This window comes from Callionymus lyra, chromosome 12, assembly GCF_982586985.1.
Source record: "Callionymus lyra chromosome 12, fCalLyr1.hap1.1, whole genome shotgun sequence".
Lineage (NCBI taxonomy): Eukaryota > Metazoa > Chordata > Actinopteri > Syngnathiformes > Callionymidae > Callionymus > Callionymus lyra.
In genome coordinates, this window is record NC_141829.1 from 11860607 (window position 1) to 11887818 (window position 27212).

The 27212-nt window shown below is 37.2% G+C and overlaps 1 protein-coding gene across 4 annotated transcripts in view; it reads left to right on the plus strand.

Moving 5' to 3' along the window:
* Positions 1–1162: 1162 nt before the first annotated feature.
* Positions 1163–27212, plus strand: part of satb2 (SATB homeobox 2) — a 45133-nt gene continuing 19083 nt past the window's right edge. For all 4 annotated transcript variants that reach the window (XM_087804338.1, XM_087804340.1, XM_087804339.1 and 1 more), the window contains exons 1-7: positions 1163–1594; positions 10770–10985; positions 14413–14598; positions 23807–23933; positions 25166–25289; positions 26064–26166; positions 27138–27188. In XM_087804338.1, the coding sequence (XP_087660464.1) occupies positions 10814–10985; positions 14413–14598; positions 23807–23933; positions 25166–25289; positions 26064–26166; positions 27138–27188 (763 nt within the window). In that variant the 5' untranslated portion in view covers positions 1163–1594; positions 10770–10813. The remainder of the gene's footprint in view (positions 1595–10769; positions 10986–14412; positions 14599–23806; positions 23934–25165; positions 25290–26063; positions 26167–27137; positions 27189–27212) is intronic.

Genomic DNA, 27212 nt, shown 5'->3' on the forward strand with positions numbered 1-27212 from the left:
TATGGCAGTGATTCAATGTATTAAAACTTCAACTCCTCCATTTATTCATGCATATTTGCAAACTCTGACTTTGAATAGCTTTAAATTACCCATAACCCCCCTCAGCCTTTTTTTTCCCACCACTCACCCCACATGCATGCCATGAATCTCATTCCTGAGAGTTGCAGGAATTCAACGATCCCAGTGTGTGTGCGAGTCATGTGTGACACACTTCGACTAAACCTAGAACGTTGTGGCTAAGATGAGCTTTTTAAATGTTTCTATACAAAGTCATGCTATAACAGTGTTTTTCAACCACTGTGCCACTAGTGTGCTGTGAGGGATCGTCTGGTGTGCCGTGGGAAAATATCCAATTCCACCCAGTTGGTCAAAAAACATAAATTACATTGATATAAAAGATGATTAAGTACATTTTTTCTATGCATTTATTTGATTCACATTCAAGACACTTTGATGACTTAAATGTTAATATAGGCTACACACACACAGTATCATTTTTTTTTTTTACATTTTTGACTAGTGGTGTGCCTTGTGATTTTGTTTTTTAATTAAAAAGATGCATCTTGGCTCAAAAAAGGTCGAAAATCACTGCTATAACAGACATTTTAACTATGATGATTTTTGATTTGAGCACTTAGCTCTCTTAGGTCCACTCTTGAAACAGCTGGCTCATCCAGTTCCTTCTTTATGTTCATAAACTTAACTTAACCCGAAGGAGACCTCTTGAGGTATCAACAAAGTTCTACCTTACCTTACCTTAAGTCGTGTTTAGGAGATATTGATTATTGGTTAAATAAAAAAATAAAAAAAGATATTCGTCAAAAAAAAGAAAGTCTTAATGACAATATTAATAATATGATTAATAATAATAATAATAATACGTTGAATTATTATTATTATTATTATTATACAGTGAAACACGTGAAAATGTTTGTGTTTTTTAGATAATATTGTACAAAAAAATCCCAAAATTCTCGTGTAAATGAATAAAAAAATTATCATTTGGACTTTTTTCCTGTCTTAAGGCTACATTTGAGCACCATATTCGTCTAAAACCATTACGGGTTTGACCCACGGACCCTTCCACGGAAGCGTCGATCCGCCCTCCTTCTCTCCTCCCTCTCTCTCCGTCTCTCCTCCTTCTCTCCTCCCTCCTCAGCCAGTGCGCTGGTTGGCACCGGAAAGATTGAAAGTGACACAGTGGGATCAGAACTCGGAGCTCGCGCACTCGTGTTCCTCAACATCTCTGCACCTCCGTGACTCTTTTCACGCGTGTCTTTTCTTTTCTTCTCGAAGCGACGATGCCGAGCTCGCATGCGCGCGGACCAGAACCACACTGAGCGGACTCAACTTTTGGATTCCAGGTCGACAAACGCTCCACTTTTGACGTGACTTCTTCTTCTTCTTCTCCTCCCACTCGTCCATCCCACGCATCGCCTCCCCACGCGCGCGTCTCCGAAAAACCCCACGACGCGACCGAACTCTAGATTCAGAAGACCCAGTCGAACCCGAACCACAGCCCTGGATTCAATACTCCTGATCAATGGACAGAGCCTCCTCAGCGGCCAGCAGCGCTACAGACACCCCGTGAACAGTGAGTGGATGAAAACACACAGTATTTCTAGTATTTGTACTTTTAATGGCAGCAGCAGTACTAGGTGTACTTATACTGTTAGTTTACCTGTAACTAAACATTGAATAACAGACACGTTTTTATGAATCCTTGAACTCACATTACTCTTGTATCAAATGTTCAAGATCAATTGTAGTATAAACAGGACGCACAACAATGACGTATTTCTTAGTAATAATAATAAAAAATAAACTTACTTTAATATAGTTTGTAACACAACAACATGGAGACTCACAAGTGCATGATCAGGAATAAACGATGATGTTGTGGATCGTGCATCAGAAAGTCTGAAAAAATGATTTATAACTTGAACAGTGACTATTAACTCATATTTAAATTGTAATTCATTGACGTGTTTATAAATACAAGTACTTTGATTACTTATTTTGAGTACTGTTATTCAAATGAATAAGTGATATTGGAGAGAAAAAAACAAACCCCAATACAAACATTTAATTAAATATTAATTTAATTCCGGCATCTATTTTAAAATGTGACAGTAGAATATTAAAATATAAATAAGCTTTATATTGGAATATTTGATTCTGTTTCTGAAGAATTAAATTCAAGTGATTGGATTAATATTATTGTTGTTGTACTTATTCGCAGTATATAAGCGACATCTTTGTACAAAAAACTCTAGATTTATTTTGAACATTAACTTTAAAAATAATACTAATAATACTAATACACAATTAAATTAATAATCAGACCCCACAATAACTTTTATATAGATTTGAGAGAACATTTTTACTTATTTTATTTAACATTTGTTATATTGTTCTATACGTGATGTATTACATTTGTTTGGTATTTATTAGACCAGATTATCATAACGATAAATACAAGGTGGTTATGAGAACCAGGATCGTGAGAAAATAGTTATAACAGAAACTAGCAATTGTTTCTTTCCACTGAGACAATTTTTAACTTTTCACTTTTCAATGAATCATCAAGTGTCTGCTCGTCCAAGAGTTTACAGATTAACGCGGGGTTTTATATTTGAAACAACAGATTTCAGGAGGATTTAATAATCCAGGGTTTAGACTCGAGGCGAGGATCAGTGGTTCGAGGCCCAGGATGGTGACGAGCAGACACAACACACATGCACGAATGAAAGACAGAAAGAATCAGATGATGCAGAAGAAAAACTTCTGCTGCGACCGACAGAAGTTTGGGCGTCAAAGGCCTCGAGTGGATACACACACACACACACACACACACACGAATACACACATTCTATTTCACATACACACACATGCATACACACATACACACACACACACACACACACACACACACACACACACACACACACACACACACACACACACACACACACACACACACACACACACACATATTCTCCCCCTCTCTCTTACACACAAACACACGCACACACTAACACACACACGAAAACGAATCCAAATGTGAATGAAAATGAAAAGCAGCTCGATTGACCGTCATGTCAAAAGCAATATTTGCGTCTCGTCTAAACAAAAAACAGTTAAAATCACATTTCCTGCATCGAATATGACAGAAAATACCGGCGGCAAAAAACGGGATTAAACGAGACTTTTTCCTTCCCTGGATATAAAACACATTATTATTACTATTATTATTATTATATTATTATCATTATCATAATTATTATAATCGTTATTTTTATTTTTATTACATTTACGCCAAATAATATTATGAATAATTATAATAATAATAACATTAATTATTATTATTTAAAAATATATATACTTCTGGGTTAAATATTCGCGTAATTTAAAAAACTTTTTTCACGTAAAACGAACTCACGCTTGCCTCAATATATTTTGTAACTAAGAAACAATATATATAAAAAAGGTTTATATATTTCTCATTCTACAAAAATGTAGAAAAAATGCTGACGCCGTCGTTTCGTCAAAAGATCGCGAGTCACAGTCACAACTTTCTTTTATAGAAACAAATAACAATGAAATAAAGACATTTCTTCGTAAACTTGACTAATAAATTACGATGAATTCGGCCTTAATGTCACTTAGTCTGCGTGTCAAAATGTAAACGCGCAATAAGAAGATCCGCAAACTTTAGTTGAATGACTTATTTTTCACCTATATATATATACATTTATAAAATTAATATTGATGAAATAATTATATAATTAAGATGAAATTATTTTTTGATTTATTGATAAAAAAATAAAAAATCATATTCTTCTTTTTGCAACATTGAAATTCTAATGACACGTTATTTTTAAATAATATTTCAGATCATCTCAGAGAAGTAATTCAAGAGGACCAGGGTACCTCTTTAGCTCTCATGTGACTGAGTAAAGATCAATAAAGTTGGTGTAAAGCATGAAAGAATGTACACCATTTTGTGAAGTTTGCAGCACAAAGTTTGATCCAGGAAAGCAATATAATAATATAGCAATATAATAAGCTGTAAAGTTATGTAATATGACAGTTAAGTTGGGTTTTAATGCAGCACTTTGACATTTAATAAAAATATATTCATCCTTTGCCTCCCAAAGCTTTCAAAGGTCAACACATGTCCTTATCATTATTTAATTTACATCCATCTCTGTTCCATTTTGTTATAGAAAATACATATTTATTTTCATTAATCGACACAAATGAATGAAATAAATCAAATCCTGTCGTCCAGACGTCTCTCCCTCGTGTCTCCTTGCTTCAGTGTGTGTGAACTCAAATACTTGTTCACACATAATAAAGGGCGTGTCAGCAGTTATTAATCTGCAGATTAGATAGCGAGGAATCTCCTGCAGCTGAAGATGATCCGGAGCGAGACAGTCAAAGTTCCTCCTCGACACCACAAGTGCGTGTCGATCCGCACACAGTCAGGCATGTGTGTGTGTGTGTGAGTCAGTGTGTGGTCCTGCTCAAGTGTAAAAAGTCTGTGCAGCATGCTGGCTGTGGTTTGTGCGGCGCACACGGATGTTTAAACACGCGTGCGCACCTAGGTGCTGGATCTGAAGGGAGGTCATAACTGTTAACTATTTATCTCCAATGATCCAAGTGTTTGCCAGCAGGCGTCTCTCTCTGCTCCCCTATAACCTGACATTCATCTCCAACTAGTGTGTCGTCCTTCAGATCCTCTCAAAACAACACAAGATCACATCATAAATGAGAAAACCCTGCTGTACACTGAGCACACACAACTTTTTAATAACCACCTCCCCGTCCTTCCTCCTGCCGCCTGGCTTTATCTGCCTCTGAGCCAAGCATTAACCAATAGCTTGATAATCCTGCTATAAAAGTGCAGCGGCCATGGGGGTGTGTATCAGCGGTTCAAGCCTCTTCCTGTTATCAGTCTTAATAATGCGCATTAGGTCACGACCTCGGGATCATGAAGCGGAACAGACTCGTATGGAGAGTCGCTTTCTCTTCTGTCGTCCACAGACGAAGGTTAGTCGCCAATTAAGAGACAAACGGCTTCCAAAAAAGTGTCGGTGAGAGGTTTTTTTTTTCCACGACATGTGTGTGTGTGTGTGAACGGTTGACTTTATGATTTACAACCATAGTTCCATGCTTTTGGACACAAACGTAGGAAGAAATCTGGATAAAAATACATTTAAAAATCAACTTTTTTCATGTGATGCTCTTTCATTATGTTTCTACGAGCACTGGCATGTGATTGTTTACATTTTAAAGTTAAATAAAACAAAGCAAATATATGTTTTTGATGTTGGGTTCAACTCCTGTTCCCTCTGGTCTCAACTTAAATATAAAATAAGGGCTGTATACTGGAAATAGAAGAAAGTAAAGTAGGGTTAAAAATAAATAAATACATTTATTAAACAATTCTTGATCGATCTTTAATATTTAAAGTAAAAATAAACAAAATTATATAAACATTATAGTAATTATTTGACTATTGGATCAATAAAAAAAAAGTACTGCAAAAATATCAGTTTACCAACCATGATTTCAACAACAATTTTAGTAGCTTAGAAGGTAAATCAAGTAAAAATGTATCATCTTCTCTGCATGTGTGGATATTGGAAAGTTTTCTTCTGCAACATATGGATTTATTTCAAAAGCATTTTGTTCCTGAAGGTTGTGATTCTTGGCAGTGAGTGAGCTCAGCTTCTACCTTTTCACCACTTCTGTTCCCATCATCGAGAGAAGAGAGTCTCCCACTGACACACTTGTGAAATAAAAGGGTAACGACTGACCGTCCTGTTGTGTTGACACTATCCAGAGACGACTCGAAATAGTCCGTTACCTTCATGTGGTTTTTTCCTCCTTGTGTCGTCGTAGGAAGTGTGAGCATTGGCTAAGATTGATATTTTTGGTTCAGTCTTTGTGTTTTGCAGACATTTGGCATATATTTTCAAATTCTATAGCAAACCTGGACCAAATTTGGACGTTGAGGACTTGAAAAAACTATAAAAGTGAACATGAAACATGTTCTAACAACTATAAATCAGACATATTTTTATCATTCACTACTGGTTGATTGTCTTAAGACTTTTTTTTGGTCTTTTTGTTGGGCTTTTCTCGACCTTCAACCTTTTTATTGAAATCATTAAAACATTTTTGAATGATTTATATTTAAATAGATAATATACAACATGAAACAATAGGTAGTAAAATAGAGTTCAAGCTTGATTTTTATGATGTTTCTCTTTACGACAGTCACATTATACAACTTGGCTCATCTTCTTCTTATACTTTACAGCATTTATAGTTTATAAATCTTTCCAAAACTGCTCTTGAAAATAGGGAAAAATATAGCTCTGGCTCGTTGGGACAATCTGGGAATTCATAGGGTTGAGTAGATCCCTGAAATACATCTTTAAAAAAAAGGGGTGTAACTCTCATAAGTGCGTCAGCAGCGTCAGAAGATGATTAGTTGATGTGTTTTCGTGGTTTTAAATCCAGTGCGACGATGATAATGACACACACATGACAAGAGAGTCAACATCGGGTCCTCTCAGTCGCACACTGACGGTCATTATGTGTTTGGACTGGGCCGGTGTTTGTCAGTCGTCTGATTTGTGGAGTTTAGACTGACTTTTTAAATTACACGCCGGACTGTGTTTGTGTGTGTTTACGTCTTTGAACTGCGCCCATTGTTTGTAGGTGTGTTTGCTGCGCCTCTCTCTCTCTCTCTCTCTTGTATTTTCTCCGGGCGTCGCTCTGCAATCTCGTCTCCGGCCCTCACCGAGCGTGTATTTGTTATGTCTGGGATCATGTAATAATGTGGAATTTGATAGCGGTTTAATCAAGGAACCATCGGGGGACGAGACGCAGAAAAAACTTCATCAAGTCGACGATAAACGTGACGAAAAAAAAAAGAAGGTGTTTTTGTGACCACGTCCTTATCAACGAAATCTCTTATCTATTGAATATTAACCGTCTTCCACCTACTATTGAGCCACGAGACATTTGGCAGATACGAGATAAGCATCAAGACATAACGAGGAGGTAATAATCGGGTAACTATCGGACACATTTGTCTGTGAAGAAGTATTTCTCAACACGCCCGCTATTATTGCATAAAATAGATACGACCTTATCAGGTGATGACATTTTCTGACAAGAACCGATGACATGACGATACTGACGTGAACTCACATTTTTGTTTTGAATAAACGACACACGTTACAACAACACAACGGAAACGACGTGTTATACACGGTTAAAGGAGGGGTAGGTGATGTTGAAAATAACGTTTGATTCGAAATCCCTTTTTTTTTTCCGATTTACTAGCTAGCTTTTCCTCATTAGTCATTTACAGGTAAAACAAATATCTGGCTTAAAAAGTTATATTATTACAGACGTTTTATTTGTCATATAGACGTTTGGTTTTTAGTCGTCCTGGATGATAAGAACAGCCGATTACAGTGACACGAAGAGGGCGGAACAAATGTTTTTTGTTTGTGTCGACACATCAATACCGAGCTAAAATATTTTGTAATTGTTGAATCATCCACAAGTGTCACTTTCACGTCGCATTACTGCTTTCCCGACCTCAAGAATTCAGCCTTCAGAGCTGGAATTGGAATAACTTTTGCTACTTCTTACAATAAAAAGCGAACTGTCTGTACATCTCTGTCGAGTCCAGTTCAGATTCAACGAGTTGAGTTTTTCCAAATGAAAGTTTTCCACTCAAACCACGTCAATTTGTATTCAGAGAGAATTCTTCAGACTCTTGGCAACACAATTAACTAAAAAAAAAATCTACCGAAAAAAGTTCTCTATGAATGAGCACTTCCTGAAACAGTGGTGTTTCCTCCAAGAAGAAAAGTTTAGTCAAACACCAGGAAATGTCATTAAAACAGGAAGTGAGATTAGAAGATGTGCGCTCATGTGTTTGTGTAGATGGCGAGATGTCGGCGAGGCTAGGTATTGATAGGGATCAGGGACGCCACAGCAGGTTAAGACCCGTCAGTGATGAGAAACATTCTCTCGGAGATGCTGTGATTTCTTTTTTAAAAAACCCCGAAGATTTAACGTTAACATTTGTCGGTCGCTCGCTGGTTTGTCCCACATTTGTAGCGGTCACTTTTATTTGCCGCTTCACTCTCCACGTCGTTGCATAAACCTTCCACTCGTTCCCTTCTGAACTCTGTCGCTCTCCGCCCTGTTTTAATCAGCTCTAATGTTTGTAATTTATGATGCATTTTTTTGGAGCTGGAAAATACTGTTTCTGCGGTGGTGTTTTGTGTTAAACATGCAGTCCAGAGCTCCAGAAATATTAAACATTTAAACATCGGTCCTCGGATCTGGAGCGCTGCTCCACAAAGCCCGTCTGTGTTTTTCCACTCAGGAATCTGATCGCTAACTCGATTAGCATCTCTGATTTTTTTTTTTTCTTCTTCTGATGGACTCTTATCTCCGCCGTCGCTCACTCACGTCGTCCTGCGCCTCATGTGTAAATAAAACAGTCCATTTGGCCCCGAAAAAACCACGGCTGGTGCTCTTTGATACTTTGGCTTTGGGCCGTCCCATTTGCCTGGCAGAGGTTTCGGATGTACCATTAGCCTTTATTAGACTTTTGGCTAGCTCTGACCTTGTGTGCGAACGCTAATAAAAGTGACTCCTGTCAGTCATATCTGAGCAGCATTAATGTTAACCATAACAGGAATGCCTGAGTAGTAGTTTTTTTCTCCGGGGTCTCCAGTTTCCAGCCCAATATTAATGGAAACATGCTGCAGAATTTGCCAGGAGCTAGTCTGAAAACTTACCTTCATTGACCAATTTTTATGAAAAAGATCTTACATTTTTGTTTGTATTTGTGTATCTAAAGTCGTAATATGACTTTAAAAGTGGTTGAATACAGTCATGAGTCCATAAATTAGTCTTAAACATTGTATAATAATGTTCTATAATTTTATAATTTGGGTTCTAATATTAACTGTGGTCTTTTTGTGTTCCTTTGACTGGTGTTTGCGCTCGTATTTTACTTTAAAGAAAATACTTTCTTAAATTAATCCAAAATACATGTTCATAATTGAAAATAAATGTTTATCTCCTGCAACTAATGAAACTAATTTTAATATTCAGAATAGATGCTTTTTTGTGGTTGCTATAAGTCATTTGGAGTTCGCTGTAGTGTAAATAATTTGTTTTATTTTAAATAATAGTACAAGTCCCAAATATTTAAGCTATTACAATGCGATTACAAATCAGTGCTACACTTCTACGGCTAGCTTTAAAGCCAAAATAGGTTAGATTGTAATAATTGTTTCTGGCTCCCCCAGTGTCAGAACAGTGTGACTGCAACGTTGTGGTTTTTCTGTTGCTACAAACTACATATAAACTTGTGTACAAAATAGGAAAAAGAGGCTTTTATGCAAGTCTCTGGTTTCATCTTCTTGATCATTTTAAAAATGATCTAAGATAAATTAAGGTAGTGAACTCATTAAATAACAATGGCAGAAAATGTGAAAAAATAATAATATAATTGGTTTGGAAGTATTTTAATTCTAGTGAAATAATATTGTAGACTTTCATCACATAGTGAGATTCTGAAGCCCGTAGATATGTAATGCTTTAGATTTGGTTTGAAAAACAAACACAAGTTGAGAATTGATCAAGTCGACAATTCCATTTATTTTCTTGTCTGATAGCAACAGTTCTAGCATCAAACGATAATAAAGATAATATGTTCGGATCATCATGTTAGCGTCAGAAAGTTATTTTCTCAAATTGAAACCAATTCCAGAGAAAGATGTTATAAAGATAAAGAAAGTTCCTGAGAAATATGTTATAAAGATTAGTGTCATATTATGTGGTTAAACTCTGCGACATAATAATGGATGGGAAAGCATTATAAGCACAGGAATGGTTGTTAGAGGTTTAAAATAAAAGGACATTTTTATTATAAATATTGATACTAGCTGAGAGATTTTCACCAATCTCAGTTATCTAACCTATTTTCTGTATTAATAATGTAAATTCTCTTAAAAAGATCTATAATAACAAAGGTTTCTCCGTCATAATAACATGAACCAGTGTCACCTATATGAGCAGACGGTCTCCTCAGGCTTGGCAGCGAGCTGGCGCTTCAGACAAGCGGCGACCGCCATGTTCACCAGTTTAACCACGACATGGATCACAGGCTCGCACTGCTGTCAACTTGCTACAAACCAGACTCGTCAACGTTTCGTCCCGATCGAAACAGACATCCCACAATGCAAAGCAAGCTCAAGTTCATCATAACTCAATCAGATTATCTCTAAGATTATTAACAATTATTTAGCTGTAAAAAGAGGCTACTTTGGTCATGATTTTTTGCCAAAGCTGACAACAGTTACAAATATTTATTTTTTAAAATAAGTTTTAACTTCTACACGGTGGATTAGAGGTTGAAGACTTTTCCTGGTTTGAGTTCAGCTCGAGTCAGAACATTTCTGTGAACTTGTATATTGATCCTCTTGTTGACACACTTTCTTTACTTAACATTCATTTCAAATTTCAGCACTTTTTCCATTTTATTTTGGTTTACATAAGCCTTTAGTAATCCAGGATTTAATTGTATTTTCTTTTAAATCTTTAATATTTTAATCTGATTTCGACTAAGTATTACATTAGCGCTAAGAAGCTAATACGATAAACACTTCAAACCTAATGCGATTTTCCGTAACTCATATTTGTGATTGTTTTTCTAGACTCATTCTCTCTGGCTGGGGCTCCGCTGGGGGTCTGGAAGAGGATGGAGCGAGGAGGGGAGAGTCCCATCACCCAGGACAGCCCCGAGCAGAGGGGTGGCAGTCCTGACCTGAGCGGCCTCCCGCCTCCGGGGAAGAAGGGTCGCCTGGAGCTGAACGGGAGCCCGACGGGACCCCGCATACGCCACAACGGGGCTCCGCTCAGACCACTGGGTGGTAAGAAACCCTCCACTTACACCAAAAACTTTTTTGTAATTCCATCTTGACACTATAAAAGTAAATGAAGTCGCCTGATTTTAGATTTTAAACTGATTAAAAAACACCTATTACAATGTTTCAAGAAGGAAAAATTCAATTAAAGTCCCATCATATCACTTTTATTACCCATTTTCTTGTTGCTAAAGCTACTTTAAAAGGAGGTGAAAACCCCAAACCCTGTCAGCGTGAGCACCCATGTAATGACTTCCCTCCGCCACACCGGGGTATTTTGTACCGAACCCAGACTCTGCGTTTGGCTCCGGGCTCATCCACATTCTGGGCTCAAGTGTATTTTTGGCTCAGGGTTGACGTGGAGCTGCTGGTTCAAACGCTCTTAATCTACAAGTCAGAGGGGAACTGTATAACAGAAGCTCCCTATGAATAAAGAGATTGCTCCGTTGAAATAAACAAGATTTATACAAGTCCCAGCGGATCATTGATCCCCGGCATTCATTGAGACTTTTTTTTTTTATTTACGAGCGTGTTGTACCCGCCAAACACTCCTGGTCCACGGGTCAACGCTGAAAGTCAAGAGCGTATTAATGGAAGTGAGGTAATGATGGCGGCCAAATGTTTTCTAATTGGACACAACCCGACCCAGAATGCAAGTGTTATAGCTGCTGAAATTAATAAAGCTTTGTAGATGAAGAAACAGGTGTGTAACGACACTGTTGTTACATTGTTTAGATTCACAATGTATGATTATTACTATAAAGAACAATGTTTAAACTGTTAGTTGAGATAATAAGGTGGGTTTTTTTTTTCAAAGAGAGCAATGTGTCACTCAAATATTAAAAATAAATAAATAAAAAAGAGAGAGCCAAGACAGCCCAGCATCATTTAATCTAGAATTAAATCTGGACGTTTAAAAACGACTCTATTTGTTATGTAACTCTTGGTTTATTTTAAATAATCCTCTTGTTCTTTTTAAAACACAAAATTTAGAGAAACACAACCAAAAAATCAAGTTTGCCGTTTTATTTTTTTGTTCAAATTCAAATTCTACAAATTCAGATCATATTATCGTAACTTTTACCCTGGAAAATCAGGCTTATTTTCTTTTTTTTGTCTCTTTAAAATGTTCTGTTGTATTATTATAAAGAGCAGGGAAGCTTTACAGGAAAGTAAAAATGTACTTTGTTTATTTCTGATTTCTTTAACCTACTTTATACGTATATTTTTGGCAAAATGTTAAATATCCATCATTATTTATACAGATAAAACTGATATTTATAATTGACTAGGCACTGACAAATACTTGGAATTGGAATAATTAAAAAACCTATAAAAGTTTCAAGAGTTTAAAGCTCCGATATTTGACCCGTCGTGAGTTCAAGAGGTCACGGGGCGAACAGAGGTCACATGAAGCTGATCAAACACGGACAAAAACACATTTCTGTGTGGAGGAGGGAGTGAGGAAGGAGACAGGACGGGCGGAAGGAGGCGGGTAATAATGACAGGTTGTGTTCCAGGACGGGAAACTAAACGTGTCTTGCCCGAAACCACTCGGTCGCCACATAAAAAAGAGAGCGAGCGCAACACACATGGAAGTGCACACACACACACACACACAATCATGTTTAGGTCACACTTAAGAGTGACTGTTTCAACAGCTGCTATTGTGCAGTAACCAACTTCAACCTGTGGGGGCAGTAAGTATTCATAGAGGTTGTTGCACCTACATATTTATGCAAAGATAATCTTGCCCTTAAGGTTAAAAAAAAGTACAATTTGAAATGTAGCCATTAGCACAGAATGCCATCAAGCTAACCTGACTTCTAAAGACGACACAAAAAATGCTTAGGGCCAACAAAAAAGTGAAAACATTCACTATGGTCTCCAGTTATTTATGATATTAATTATATGAATTATTGAAATGACGATGACGTCCAGTGTCTCAGAGACAGACGAACAAAAGAGACGCTGAGACAGACGGTCAGAAGAGGCTTCTCTGCGTTGACAGTTATATTTCCCTGTTGGGGAAAATTCACTTACTTGGATTGGCGCGACACTGGAGTGTGTAATTCACTCCGGCGGAGCCCAGAGGACTGAGAGTGATTAATGAGGAGGAAATAGAAATGTAGGAATCGACTGATTAAACCAGAGCTAGTGTGGATCTGGAGGGGAGGTGGTGATGCTGGGTTCACCTCACGGGTCTTCTCAGGGGTCAAGTGCATGTGTGTGTGTGCATGTGTGTGTGTGCATGTGTGTGTGTGCATGTGTGTGTGTGTGTGTGGTTTCATGCTGATGGTCAATATTAAGGCTGGGACGCTCGGTCCATCTTTCTTTCTTCCACATGGCTCTAAATAATTTGCTGACATGTCGCTTTAAAACAAAAGACTTTTAGGAAAAAAAGAATAAAGGTTAAACATTAATAATTGTCCGAAACCACGACACAATCACAATATTGTATATTTTACCGTAAACTGATAGAACTGCTTGTATCAACCGGACATTAACTATAAGACAACCACGTAAAAGTACAACGTTGATTAAAGTTGTGTAAATAGTGAATAATAAAATGAACAAATATGGAGAAAACAGTGTTTAAATTATCGATTTAAGTTGTTAAAACAGTAAATATTAATAATGAAAAAAATGAGAAAAAACTTTCAATGTAATTTTGCATCTTAATTATCAATTAAAGTTGTTTAAACAGTGAATAATAAAATGACAAAATATGGATTAAAAAAGTGAAAATAAAATCATTGCCTCTTCATTATCGATGAAAGAATTTTCTCCATATCTGGTCATTTTATTATTCACTGTTTTAATAACTTCAAAATATAATGTTCCCTTTTAATTATCAATGAAAGTTGTTTAAACGGTGAATAATAAAAGTTACAAAATATATAACTCATGTCTTAATATAATGTTGCCTCTAAATTAAAAGTTGAATAAACATTACAAATAAAGACAAAATATAGAGAAAAAAAAGTATATTATTATAACGACTCCTTAATTATTGATGAAAGTTTGAAACACTCGATAATGACAAATATTGATATGTTTTAATACTTGTTTCTCTTCATGATGTGTAAACTACAGAAGCACTGACATGGCTCATACCACAGCCAAGGAGCCCATTTCACATGGCAGAATTAAAAGACAGATAATAATGACTTCCATGCTGGAATAGGCGAAAAGATCCAAAAAACATGTCTCTACTCAGACACTCCCTCAAACGGGATCCAGTCCAAATAAATGGTTGAATTATTAGGAAACTTTTAATGAAATAAACAACGTTGAGTTCACGGTGAAGCCAAACATAACTTCACTCCAACAGAGAGTCCTGTGAGGATCACACGCCTCACCTGCCGACAGTGTAGCAACACTTGCTAACGCTCTGAACTGATCGGAGACTAACTCGAAACCTCCTCGGCAGGTCTGATGATCCCGGTCTTCTGCGTGGTGGAGCAGTGTGACGGGGGGATGCCGACGGACGCCGGCGACGGAAGAGACGAGCATGCGGAGTTCGTTCTGGTCAGGAAGGACATTCTCTTCTCTCAGCTGGTGGAGACGGCGCTGCTGGCGCTCGGATACTCTCACAGCTCTGCTGCTCAAGCTCACGGTGAGTCTCAAACTGATCATCGCTGGGAAGTATTTACGGGGATAGGTTTGAATACACGGAGGAACTGACTCGGGTTAGTTCACCTTCATTTCACTACATTACACATGGACACATGGAGGAACGACCGCCATGAGACTCGGCTCACGTCGCATGAAGACAACAATAATTCTGCCGCATGTTTGTTGGATTAATTCCACCACTTAAGCAAGGCACACAGTGCCGTTGCAACATCTCAATCAAATGCTCTGTATTTAATGTATTCTGGCTGCGGAACTGATGAAAAGTACAGAAATATATAGAACTGAATGATTCGAAATTTAAAAAGTTGGGACACATTTAAACAGTGAATTATTATTGAGTTATTCGATCGTGTTCTTAGATGCCATGTTGGCAAATTAACGAAAAGTTTGTGCCAAATTTAATTTAATTTACAGTCGACAACTGAACTTTCAACTGTTAAAAGTGTATTAAAATAACTGTTTAAGTAGACGTTACTCCTCTTAATGGCATTCGTGTGACATGACATTTGTCCACTAAATAACCCGTTATCTAGCTGTCAATCAAACGTACTACTGTGTCATCAATAAGCTCGGAACATAAAAGTTTAAGCGGATGATAAACGCCGTCGCTTTTCCACATAAAAGTCGCATTTATAAGCCGTCGATGACTAAGCAGAAGCAGCGACGGATGATTATAAAAAAAAAAAAAAAAAAAGTACTTTTTTATTACGATATCACGACCAGGTCAACTACACAGATACAGCGCCGCCAGCCGTGCGACGCCATTGGTCGAGAGCGCGTCTGACCAGATGACGTCACGGCTGCGCGGGGGAACGCACTAAGATGAACTTGTCGTGAAGATAATGACGAGCGAGTGAACCGACACACACACACACACACCTGCTAGAAAACACAGGCGGCAATAAAAAAGCGTCAGTGATTTCTTTTAATCTGAGACACATGTGGAGGGAGTTAGCGAGCGCGAGGACTTGAAACCACATCAATCCACCAGATTATTGGCGACTGGATCTTATTGTGTGGATTTTTTTAACAGCGACACACAAAAAAGGTAGACGTGCGACACACAGACAGACTCTCGAAGGTCGTTAAAAGGCACGACAACGACAGGAATGTCTGAGAGGAAAACAATGACTGAAGAGACAAACTTGCTATTGCAAGAGCGTTTATGATGCACAGGAAGAAGCTACGGCGATGTCATTTACACCCCGGGGTTCAGGAGTCAGACGAGGAGAACCCCCGTCCTCCATCCAGATCTCAATCAAGTTCTCTTTTTAACACCGTCATCCGCTAAACACGACTTTACTGCTTCAAGGTGGAACCGTCTTATCAGGAGAGTCGTCCACACTTGAACTCTTCACCTCTTTTGTTTTCTTTTATCGTCGGCTGAGCCCAGGTCTCACCAACACACGCATGTTTGGAGGTTTTTGAAAGTGTAATTACCGTTTGCACGTGTAAGAATCAGATTAAAAAAAAAAAAAAGGCCGTAAAGGAGGACAATCGTCGACGGGATGGACATTTTCTTTGGATTATATTGAACATTACATGGTAAATACATGGTAAATAATGCAAATATGTTGGAATTCTTAGTCACATTGATAACTTATCGTGAATAAGAAAGAATCATGATTGTCTCGGACGAAGTCAACAAGTTAGTTTGTCCGAGCAGCTGGTCCAACATGTTTATTTGTACTAATAAATGTGTTTAATAAACACACAATTGCAATGTATACATCAGTGTGTTCATGGAAAATTGATTCAAATAGATTCAAATAACTTTTGTTGAGTAGTTATTAATCCAAATGAATCCAAGTATTACTGACAGCGCGAGTATATACATTATCTTCAATAATAATAACACACACACGTGTGGAAGACAAATGTAAGCTCCACAGACACACAGTTACACAACATTTTTTATAGCAATGATCATGAACTCCATCTTGATGGATACTGTGAGGCTGATGAAAAGAGAGACGAGGAGACTTTTAAAAGAAAATCTAACAAGTTGAAACGCAGCGTTTGGATTCTATATTGTCGTCTTTGAAATTAATATATTTGTTCTTCTTCACCAAACACTCGTATTGTTGACATCCATCACCAGTGCCCTTCTATCTAATCTTAATCACCGACATCTTTATAAGTCGCCCGTATCACAATGAACATTTATCTACTTTGACTTTCATCCAAATAGCCTTCGGGACTGATTAAGCCCCCGGGCCTTGACTTCGATAAAGTTCACCAGAGTTCAAGATAAGATAAGAAACAGTGATTATAAATATCAACAACTATAGAGAGACGCGATCAGCTTTAAGCCTTCATGTGTCCTATGATAGACTGGCAATCTGTCAAGGGTGTCCCCTGCCTACATCCCTGAGTAGCTGGGAAAGACAATGAATGAATGATGAAGTATCCTCTTGTCCACTGTCGGCACCATCAGCAACAATCAAGTCCTCAATAAAGCTCTTCAAGAAGTCACAGCTCAACACAAACAAAACTGAGTGTTTCCTACGTGTGTGTGTGTGTGTGTGTGTGTGTGTGTGTGTGTGTGTGTGTGTGTGTGTGTGTGTGTGTGTGTGAGACAACACACACTCGTAAACTTCACTTAACCCGTGCACGGATGTCTTTGGACCAGACTAAAGTTATTTACTCAGACCAAACACACAAACTCGCTCCCTTCCTCCACCTCCTCTTCAAATGAATTTTTTTTTTTTTTTTTTTAAAACAAGCGTTTATGTTAAATGAATAATTTCTGGCTTAAATTATACATTTTTTTTCTGCCCCTGCGGTCCTCGACCAAAATTACACAGAGCTCCTGCTATTTTCTGCCTGTTTGAATTGTGTCCTGCATTCTTGTGTCCAAGTGGTGTATTTAAAGTCCCGGCCGAGGACCACGGCCTTTCTTTAATTAGCCGAGGCCAGTAATTAACTGGGAGATATTGTTTATTTCAATTATAAGGGTCTGAAGGCTTTTATAGACGCGGGCGCAGACGTGTACTTTCCGGCTTCTCTGCTGGTGAACAGTTAACAGTTGGTCAGCGAGGGACGCCGGTGCCACGTCTGGCGGGCCGGAGCGGGTCACTGGACATTCCCCGGACTTCTGGGAAGAATGTTCACACGACTGAGGAATTATTACTCGAGTGTTCAGTCGGCAGAGGTTGTCCCTGAAGGTTTAAGCCCCGAGAAAGTCCTCTAATAATAATAATAATATACATTTTGAATACGTTTGTTAGAATAAAAAGTAGATTTAAGAAGCACCTGTTTCTAGAGGAATATTTATCTTGTAATTAATTGTTTTTTTTCCACTTTTTTTTTATTCAAATTTCTGTGGTTGATGCTTTAAATATTTCCTCTTGTGAGATGATTATTATCTTCTGTACAAGATAATAATGATGACGTAACATTCAATCAAATCGTACAATCTGATTGGTTGACAGCCTTAACTCTGATACTGACTTCTTTGGGAATTAAACCAAGATTTTGTCTGACTTTGAAGGAATTCCTCGTCATTCCTCCTTCATTTGTCATCGTTATTTGTTTGTAGTTGACGATAAGATTGTTGTAGTTTAACACATTGATGCTGCATCATCAATAAAATACACAATAATACAAACAGCAGAAAGAAATGTTGCAATGTTTACATGTTTCAACCACATTCTTGCTCAATGTTACTTCAAAACTCAAACTTTTAAATTAAAATATCATCTTCTTTTCTTGGTAATATTGAGAAAACTGTAAATATTCTGTAACAGCTTATTTTAACATGATACTTAGACATTGTGAAATTATTAATAAAACCCTTTTTTCTCGGATTTAATCATAAGAAACCAAGCAAAAAGACGAAAAATTAATATCTGCCCAAACAATAGATAGTTGACATTAAAGAGACAATACTGTATTAAATAACAGTATTTTAAAGTAGATTTACATTTTAAATTTCACAGATTTTGATTTAAAAGATTGAACAGTAAAGAAACTTGATATATTGAGAATTAAATGTAAATGAAAGTACTTAACTCAACATTATATAGGATCAGAAAAACATATCTGAAATATAAGAAATGGATAAAGAAGCTAAAAGAGAACTCAATATCAAATGGACAAGAATAAATAAACTGAAACTGAAAAACACTAAAGATATATAATATTTATCCTATTTATTTCCATTTTACGGTGTCTAAGGATCGAATATGATGTGTTGAGAGATTTATTTTAAATGACTAAAACAGTATAAATGTCCTACAATAGCCATAAAAGGTGTCGAAGAACGTATTTAGTTTCTTTCTTCTTGTAAATTCCTCCAAGTTGTATTTTGTGAGCGCATCAGACGCAGCGGTTCTCAGACACGAGACGTTCCAGCATCTGCCCACATTAAAGGGCGTCTGGATGTGGAATTCCTCTCGTCGTGACGATGATCTCCACTCGTGGACAGACAGCGGAGCCCATTCAACTGAACAAGGCGGAGAAAATAGTCGATCAATTATTAACGTATCTGCCGCCCCACACGCTGCGAGCGAGTACATGTACGTGTCCACTTGTGCGTGTGTCATGTGTCCTCTGTGAGTTTGTGTTTGTCTGTTTATTCATGCGACTGTTACCACGCAGCATGGCTTTAGTGTTTGCTTCCACTTTTTACTGTCCGACGTGAGCTGCAGGGAGAACACTTAAAGATGGAAGGAAAACTGAACAAATGTGTATTTTAGTTTTTTTATATAGTGTAAATAAAGCAGACAACTATGCATTATGCCATAAACTTAGTTTTTCTGTTTTTTATTTTATTTTGGTATTTACTTACATTTTTAAGAATGATTAAAGGTACTTTAATGTAAAACAAAAACAAAAACATTTATATTGTCTATATTCGAGGGAAAGTCTAGTTTAAAAGTATTTAAAAAGAAGATGTAATATTGACATATTTTAAGTAATTTTGAATTATATAGTGTATTATTATTTATAACTATATCAGTAATTGGAGTTCACATTTGAGGTCAAATGTAAATTTATAAAATAAACATTTATATTGTACATATTCGAAGCAAAGTCTAGTTTAAGTCTTTTTTTTTTTAAAGCTGTAATATTTAAATAGTTAAGTAATTGTAAATGATATAGTGTATTATTATTTATAACTTTATCAGTAATTGGAGTTCACATTTGAAAATTTAAAAAATATACATTTATATTGTATGTATTTCAGGTTAAGTCTAGTTTAATAGTATTTAAAAAAAAAAAAACAATTCAGTATATAATTCAACTGAATTATATACTTTTTTTATTATTTTTAACTTTACAAGTTCATTTGGGTTCAAATTTAAGGTACTTTCCGAAAATGTAAAAAGTAAAAAATTATATTGTATGTATTTGAGGTAAAGTCTAGTTAAAGAATGTCAAAAGAAAAAAAATATGTATAACTACATATTCTGGTAATTATGAATTATGAATAATATAGTTTATATTTAATTTGAACTTTATCATATTTTTATGGATGCGATTTAATAGTTTAAAAATATATATTATGGTCATAGATAGTTGTGTTATGCAGCAATTTATTAAATAAAACTAACAAAAAAATAATTCACAATTTGACTCTTTGTCTCTAAATATTGAAACTAAAGACAATAATGTATCGTCATGACAACTGTTGGATTTCTCATCATGCAGAAGCGCCGAGAGAACAATAGTAGGTCAGCAGGAATGTTTCAATGGAGACAGAAGGAAAAGAGGAAAACAAAGACATTTTTTTTTTTTAGGATATTCGCACTTTGGCGAAAAACAACTGGATCACATGAATATTTGAGGAGCACAACAGCGCCGCACCTATAATAATACCGGTGATAAATAATAGATCCTTCACGGCACAGACACACTAATGTGGGCTCAAACCTTTCCTCGGGATTTCTCTTCACCACCGTGAAGTTTCTCCGACGTGGATTAAATAATTGGAGGAGACGTGGAGGCCGTCTGGTCCGGGATCAGAGATGTAACTGAGCTGTAAACACAGCGAGAGGAGGGACGGGGGACACGAAGATCAGAGGGGTCACAGCAGACGAGAGAGCCAATAAAGGAAGTCCAAACGCAGGGAGGAAGAAGCGGTAGGGGTACGGGGAGGAACAAGGAGATTTTCTTAGGCCCCGTCTGGATCTCATTTGGAGCAGAGTAATGTGATTAGTTTTGTTTAGTTTTCACAGCTCCGACCCGGTCCCCATGAAGACGGGGAGGGTTTAAGTGTGTGACCTCAGAGGAGCTTGATTTAATTCTGCTTTTCTTTTAGGATTGGACGGCCGTCAAGAACGTATTTAGTCGTCCCGATAGGAAATCATCAAAGAAGGATGTTTTGTCAGCAGAACACAAACGTCTTATGAGGTTCACCTCTGTCTCTCAAATCATTATTTTTACACATTTAAGCAGTTATTCAACGTCAAACTCGTGTCTCAGTGTCACAGTAGAGGAGGATAAAAAGGAATTGATTGTACTCTATGTTTAACCCTTGTCTCTGGGTCAAGGTGAGCCAAATCAAATGTTTATTTATGGAAGCCAAGGAGATCGTTCACCTTGATCCAGAGACAATGAAAGGGAGACCACAAACCCCCTTTTTTTTACGGCCTCCGGGTCACCTTGACCCTGAGAAAACACAAGGGATACCACAAACCCATTTGTTTTACGGCCTCTGTGTCACCTTGACACTGAGAAAACACAAGGGATACCACAAACATTTGTTTTAACGGCCTCTGGGTCACCTTGACCCTGAGATAACACAAGGGATAACACAACACATTTGTTTTGCAGCCTTCAAGTCACCTTGAGACTGAGACAACACAAGGGACACCACAAACACATTTGTTTTACGGCCTCCGGGTCACCTTGACACTGTGATAACACAAGGGTTACCACCAACACATTTGTTTTAAAAACCTCTGGTTCATCTTGACCCAGAGACAACACAAGGGATAACACAAACACATTTGTTTTATGGCTTTCCGTTCACCATGACCCAGAGACAACACAAGAGATTCCACAAACACATTTTGTTTTATGGGTCACTTTGACCCCAAGATGACACAAGGGTACATGGTGGGCTACTCAAGATTTTACTTTAAAATGTTTGGACGATAAGAAGAAAAATACTTATTACTATTAATGTTGGACAAAGAAACTGAAGTAGAAGAAAACATTGAGATTCATGGATATATGTTGAGAGAGGAGATGAACAGAATAGCTTGGGCCAAAAACCATGATCAAGATAAGTAAAGATGGAGTAAAAGGTCGCAACAATTGCCAAAAGACAAAGAATAAAACTCAGGAAAAACAAAATAAATGTATAAAAAGATAATTTAAAACACTAAATGTAATGTTTTTATTAATATGTAACAAACAGAGAAGAAATAGTCGTGTAGTTACTGTTCTGTTCTTCAACAAATCTTCTGCTGTTATTGTCAAAGGTCGAAAACTACACTCGCAGCTGTGACCGAAGCACGAAAAACAATCGCACAAAACTTCATAGGCTGACGGGAGCAACAGCTGGAAGAGTTTCCTTCACAAAAGAAAACTGCAATAAACCCCAAATTAACAGTCGGTATGCAACAACAGTGACATATCGTTTCAACTGTTTCCATACGATTAATCCAGCGGCGCTTGACTGAGAAATAAACTAATATTGCTCCCTAAAAAAGAGTTTTTGTGTGGGGAGTGGCCCCCCCGACTCCTGAGACCAGATGAAAATAACTTACAATATGTTGCTTTAGCAAAGAGGGTTGAAAGATGAGTGACTGGATCACTCGTGTTTAAGTAGATCATAAGTTAGTCTTAGTTCCGTGGCAACTGAGCCTACCGACAGACGGACGGAGACGTAAACGACAACTAGACATAGAAGTACAAATTGACAACTTTACAAAACGTGACACTGATTGTTCAAAGTGCAGATTTAAGAAATGCAAATCAATGAATAATCAATGAAAAATAATAAGTTATCGCACATGTTTTCGATGCCAATATTGCGATATCGATATTTTTTTGATATATCGTGCAGCCCTACTATTTGCTATTACTATCTCAAAGGTGTTTTGTTTTGATAATAACATGTGACTCTGGTCTACGATGAAAAAAAGGTCGGTGACCCCTGACTGAGAGGATTTAATTAGAAAAAAAATTAGCCATTTCTATGATTTAAAAAAATATACATCCAACGTTAAACAAATCCAAGATTTAGGAATATTTCACGTAGGAAAATACTGTCCTGACGTTCGTAATAAGGATGAACTCCGAGAGGAAACTTGGCACGACCGCCGCCGCATGTGGAACAAATGATGACTTTTGGGGGGGGATTCTGTTTAGATTACTCAGCTCTTTAATCAGATAATTTCTCTTAAATTAACAGGCATTTTATTGTCAACGTCGCAGAATAAATAAACAAAAAACGCTTAATAGCCGGTTTTTAGAGACGACCTCATGACATCCCACTGGCAGCGCCAGTGTTTGTGTAAACAGGTGCCGGGTTATACACAAAACATACTCTCTCGGGATTTTCCCCACAGTTTTGACATGAGTTTGGAGTATTTTATATAGAATAATATTCATTTTCGCGTGTCTACTATGAATTGATGGTGTGTTACAGTGCGTGTTACATATATTTTAGTGGTTTATTTGATGGTTATTGAATTTAAGAATTAAGTTAGCTACGTTTTACTACCAAAAAGTAGTTTATCGTCGAGCTAAAAACACGATGACAAGTTTCATTTTCACTATAAAGCCGCCACAGAGGGCTTCGATAGTGAAGTACTCGTTACCTCCTCAGGTTCGTAAGATTGACCAATATCTGTGAACAAGTTAAATGTGCAATTTTAGCCAAAAATAAGAAAGAAGTGAGAAAAGTGACGCCATAAAAAATACTGAATATCCTAACTCTGTACGACTCTCTTGCTAAAAACAAGTTTTGATTTGGATTTTTGTACTTGTGTGTCACTGTTTGACAAAATTAATGCATTCTCGTCTCCTTTGATGGTGACGGAGATTATATTTTATGTGAACGAAAAAAGGTTTTTTTTAAAGGAAATCAAAGACTTTTGTGACTGTAGCCATTATCGCTCCCATGGCCAATCCAACTTCATGAATCCTCATTAACTTCAATTCAAATCCCTCCCTCGTCTCCATCCCAAGTTGCGAGTTTCGAAAACCAAACTGTCGCCGTTTGCTCGCAGGCATCATCAAGGTCGGCCGGTGGAACCCGATGCCCATCCACTTCCTGACCGACGCCCCCGAAGCCACGGTGGCCGACATGCTGATGGAGGTCTACCACATGGTCACTCTGCGCATCCAACTCCAAAGGTCAGTTTTTTTTAAAAAAGGTCAAACCAATGGAAGTGAAACACGTCGAAAACAAGAGTTCCCTTGTTTTTTTTTGGTGGAAGCGGAGTTTACGTCTAAACGCCGCTAATCAGATCAGGACCACAGGGCAGCTGATGTCATTGTGAGCGCTGGAGAAGTTAGACATTAAAGCTGCAGCTCCAGGGATTTATCTCGTACTGGCCTGCGTCAGGCAGAGTCTGTGTGCCAGCGACTATTCTCCTCCTGAATAAGTGAGGCGGGTGTAGATGGACAGATAAAAAAGCAGATAAACTCCAGATGAGACATAATATCGTCATGCTGTTGGCACATACCGACCAGGTTTGTTTGCATGTTTGTCGTCTTATTCGCTCCGAAAAAATCAGATCTAGCTTCGGCTCTATTTATTTGTGCTTGAAATTGGATTCAACCTTAGAGATGGTTTTGAAGCTCTGGAGCGGAACCGATGCTCAGATGTAGATGATGATTAAAAATGTTTTTAGTAAAAGAAATGTATTTAACGTTTTCTTTTGACACTTGTTTTTCAAAAACAGGTCTTAACACGCCATAGTAAGACATTTCAAAATCTAGACAAGATTCATCATCAGACACAAGTAAATATTGAACAAAATTAAAATAGAACAAACCAACTCAGTCATTCCGAGAACTCTAATGGTTACAAAGACTCCTTTTCAAACTGTTGTGCTGGTGCAAAAGTAATTTCAGGTGTTACATCATTATATTACATTTTAGACCAGGCTCACCAACCAAAAATCTTATAGATTTTTAACGTAAAGGTTAAGGTAAAACTTTGAGTTTTACCTTTACCTTACCTTACGTCTGCATTATTTTGACATACTGATCCTTGGATTAAAACTGTAAAATTACATGTTAAAAAAGCTTATATTTCACAAATTTTGACTAGTTTACAGGCTTATTCATTTGAGGAAACTCGACTAAAACAAGTGTCTTGAAATGTCAAAAGTCACAGGTTATGTTTCCTCAGAGAAAATAAGAATTTATGCCAAAACAAAACTTTCAAACAGTAATATTCAATAGAAGAGAAATTGTATACATTATCATTTTGTATGTGTGGACCGGTAACAAATGCCTCAATGACCAGTACTGGGGACTGTGGTAATATTGAAAATGAGTGCTCAGGACTCACACACACGTTTACTTTTGTGAGGCTTAAATAACAAAGTCATTGTTTGGTTTTTTTTTGGACGTTGTAGTTTCTCAAAGCTGGAGGATCTTCCCTGTGAACAATGGAACCACGCCACCGTCAGGAACGCCCTGAAAGAGCTGCTGAAGGAAATGAACCAGAGCACTCTGGCCAAAGAATGCCCCCTGTCACAGGTGACAACACACAGCTTGGATTCTAAACTATCGACAAGAACAAATAAACCTAAAAAGAAAAAGTTCTAACAATCCCAGAGTATAATTTTGGACCAAAGTTTAAACTTTCACCAAAAGTTATGCCGGAGATGTTTGACGCTATAGTGAAAACAAACTTGTAGGAATTTAAATATAATATTTAACTTTAAACGCTGAAAGGATCCACAATTTATTAAGTACAAAAAGATAAACATGGCACAAGCCAACTGTTAGGAAGTGCATTTGTTTTTTCAATATCAACATTAACAGTTTATTTTTTATCTTTAGTGTGAAAGAGGTTGATTTTGAGTCGTAAAAACATCAATAACCTCATTTAACATCATTACATCACATCTAGATTTATTTTAGTTTTAAGAGGAATCTAACTCATCCCTGAATTATTAATCACTCAAAGAAAATGTAAAAACATTCTGACGAAGCTAAATCTTCCACGATAGATTCATGTGTGTGTGTGTGTGTGTGTGTGTGTGTGGACAGTGTGTTAAATGATGTTCTCCTGGTGGGTGTTGATCGCGGCAACAATTGCAAACACATGTTTGTGTCGCTGGAGATTCCCCCTTTTTTCTGCACAAACTCCAGTTTCCACGCGAGATTTTTTCCTAAATCGTGATGAGTGTTTATCTGTTTCTGTCGTATGTGTGTGTTTACGTGCCCCGCAGCTGTGGCCGGACTCAAAATATATCTGGAATTATGTCGGTCTATTAATCGTCTTTCCACTCTCGCTTCTCCTCTCAGAGCATGATCTCCTCCATCGTGAACAGTTCCTACTACGCCAACGTCTCCACGGCCAAGTGTCAGGAGTTTGGCCGCTGGTACAAGAAGTACAAGAAAATTAAAGGTGAATCTTTTGTGCGCCAAACACATATTTTTTTGTATACACTTGTCTTTTTTAAGTCATAACTATCACAAAAACTCTTGTAATTGATTGAGAAAATGCAAAAAGATAAATATAATGTATGAAACATATAATTATAATGAATGTTTGAACATAAATGTTGATGTAATTCATATAATAAGTGACTATATAACATAAGATGAATAGATAAAAGCCACACTTTACACAAAGCAACCGCTGGAAGTTTGGTAGATTAAAGTTCTAGTTGATGCCGGTGTTTAAGATGATCTTAAGAACAGATTACACAGATTATTCCATTAACTGTAAAACTGACTTCGAAATAAATTGATTTAATGGGAGTTTTTGGTGAAGAACACTAGATCAAACCTTCAAGAATCATAATTTTGCCCCAAACTGTGACAGAGTTTGACACTCATGATCTATAGCTACCCAAGCAACATTGGATGGTCTCCAACATGAGTCATAAATCAAAATCCAAAAGCTCCTTCAGTAATTCAAGTGGTACATCCTTTAACTGAGCGACATTTAGTCACCTTACAACGTTTCCCACTTTGACATTAGTGTTCTTACAAGAGATCCGCACGATTTTATCAAGCTGACAACCAAATAAACTGGAAAATATCTGTTTAATGATGATATTCAACACTCAGCACTTCATGGTTAACATTCCAAGAACTGTTCTTTTGATACTGAGGGTTGAACCAGAGACATATTTTTGCTCCGAAAACCCACAAGAAAACAAATTGTCAGACTAGTTGAGAGAGAAAGAACAGTAAATATCCTTATAATCGAAAAGGATCCGACTTCGTTTTCATTCTCTTCTAGTTTTGGTTGTGGTTTCAGAGTCAGTAGCTGCACTTTTTTTTTCCAGTTTTTAAGAAGAGAGAAGAAATATTGGCTGGATTATAATGTGTCACCAGATGGATTTCACGCCATGAATTCTGTCGTTTCAGGAGATTATCTGGAGAAGATGTGGTCTGGACGAGACGCTGCCGAGATTAAAAGTAAGTTTGAAATTACATATTGTA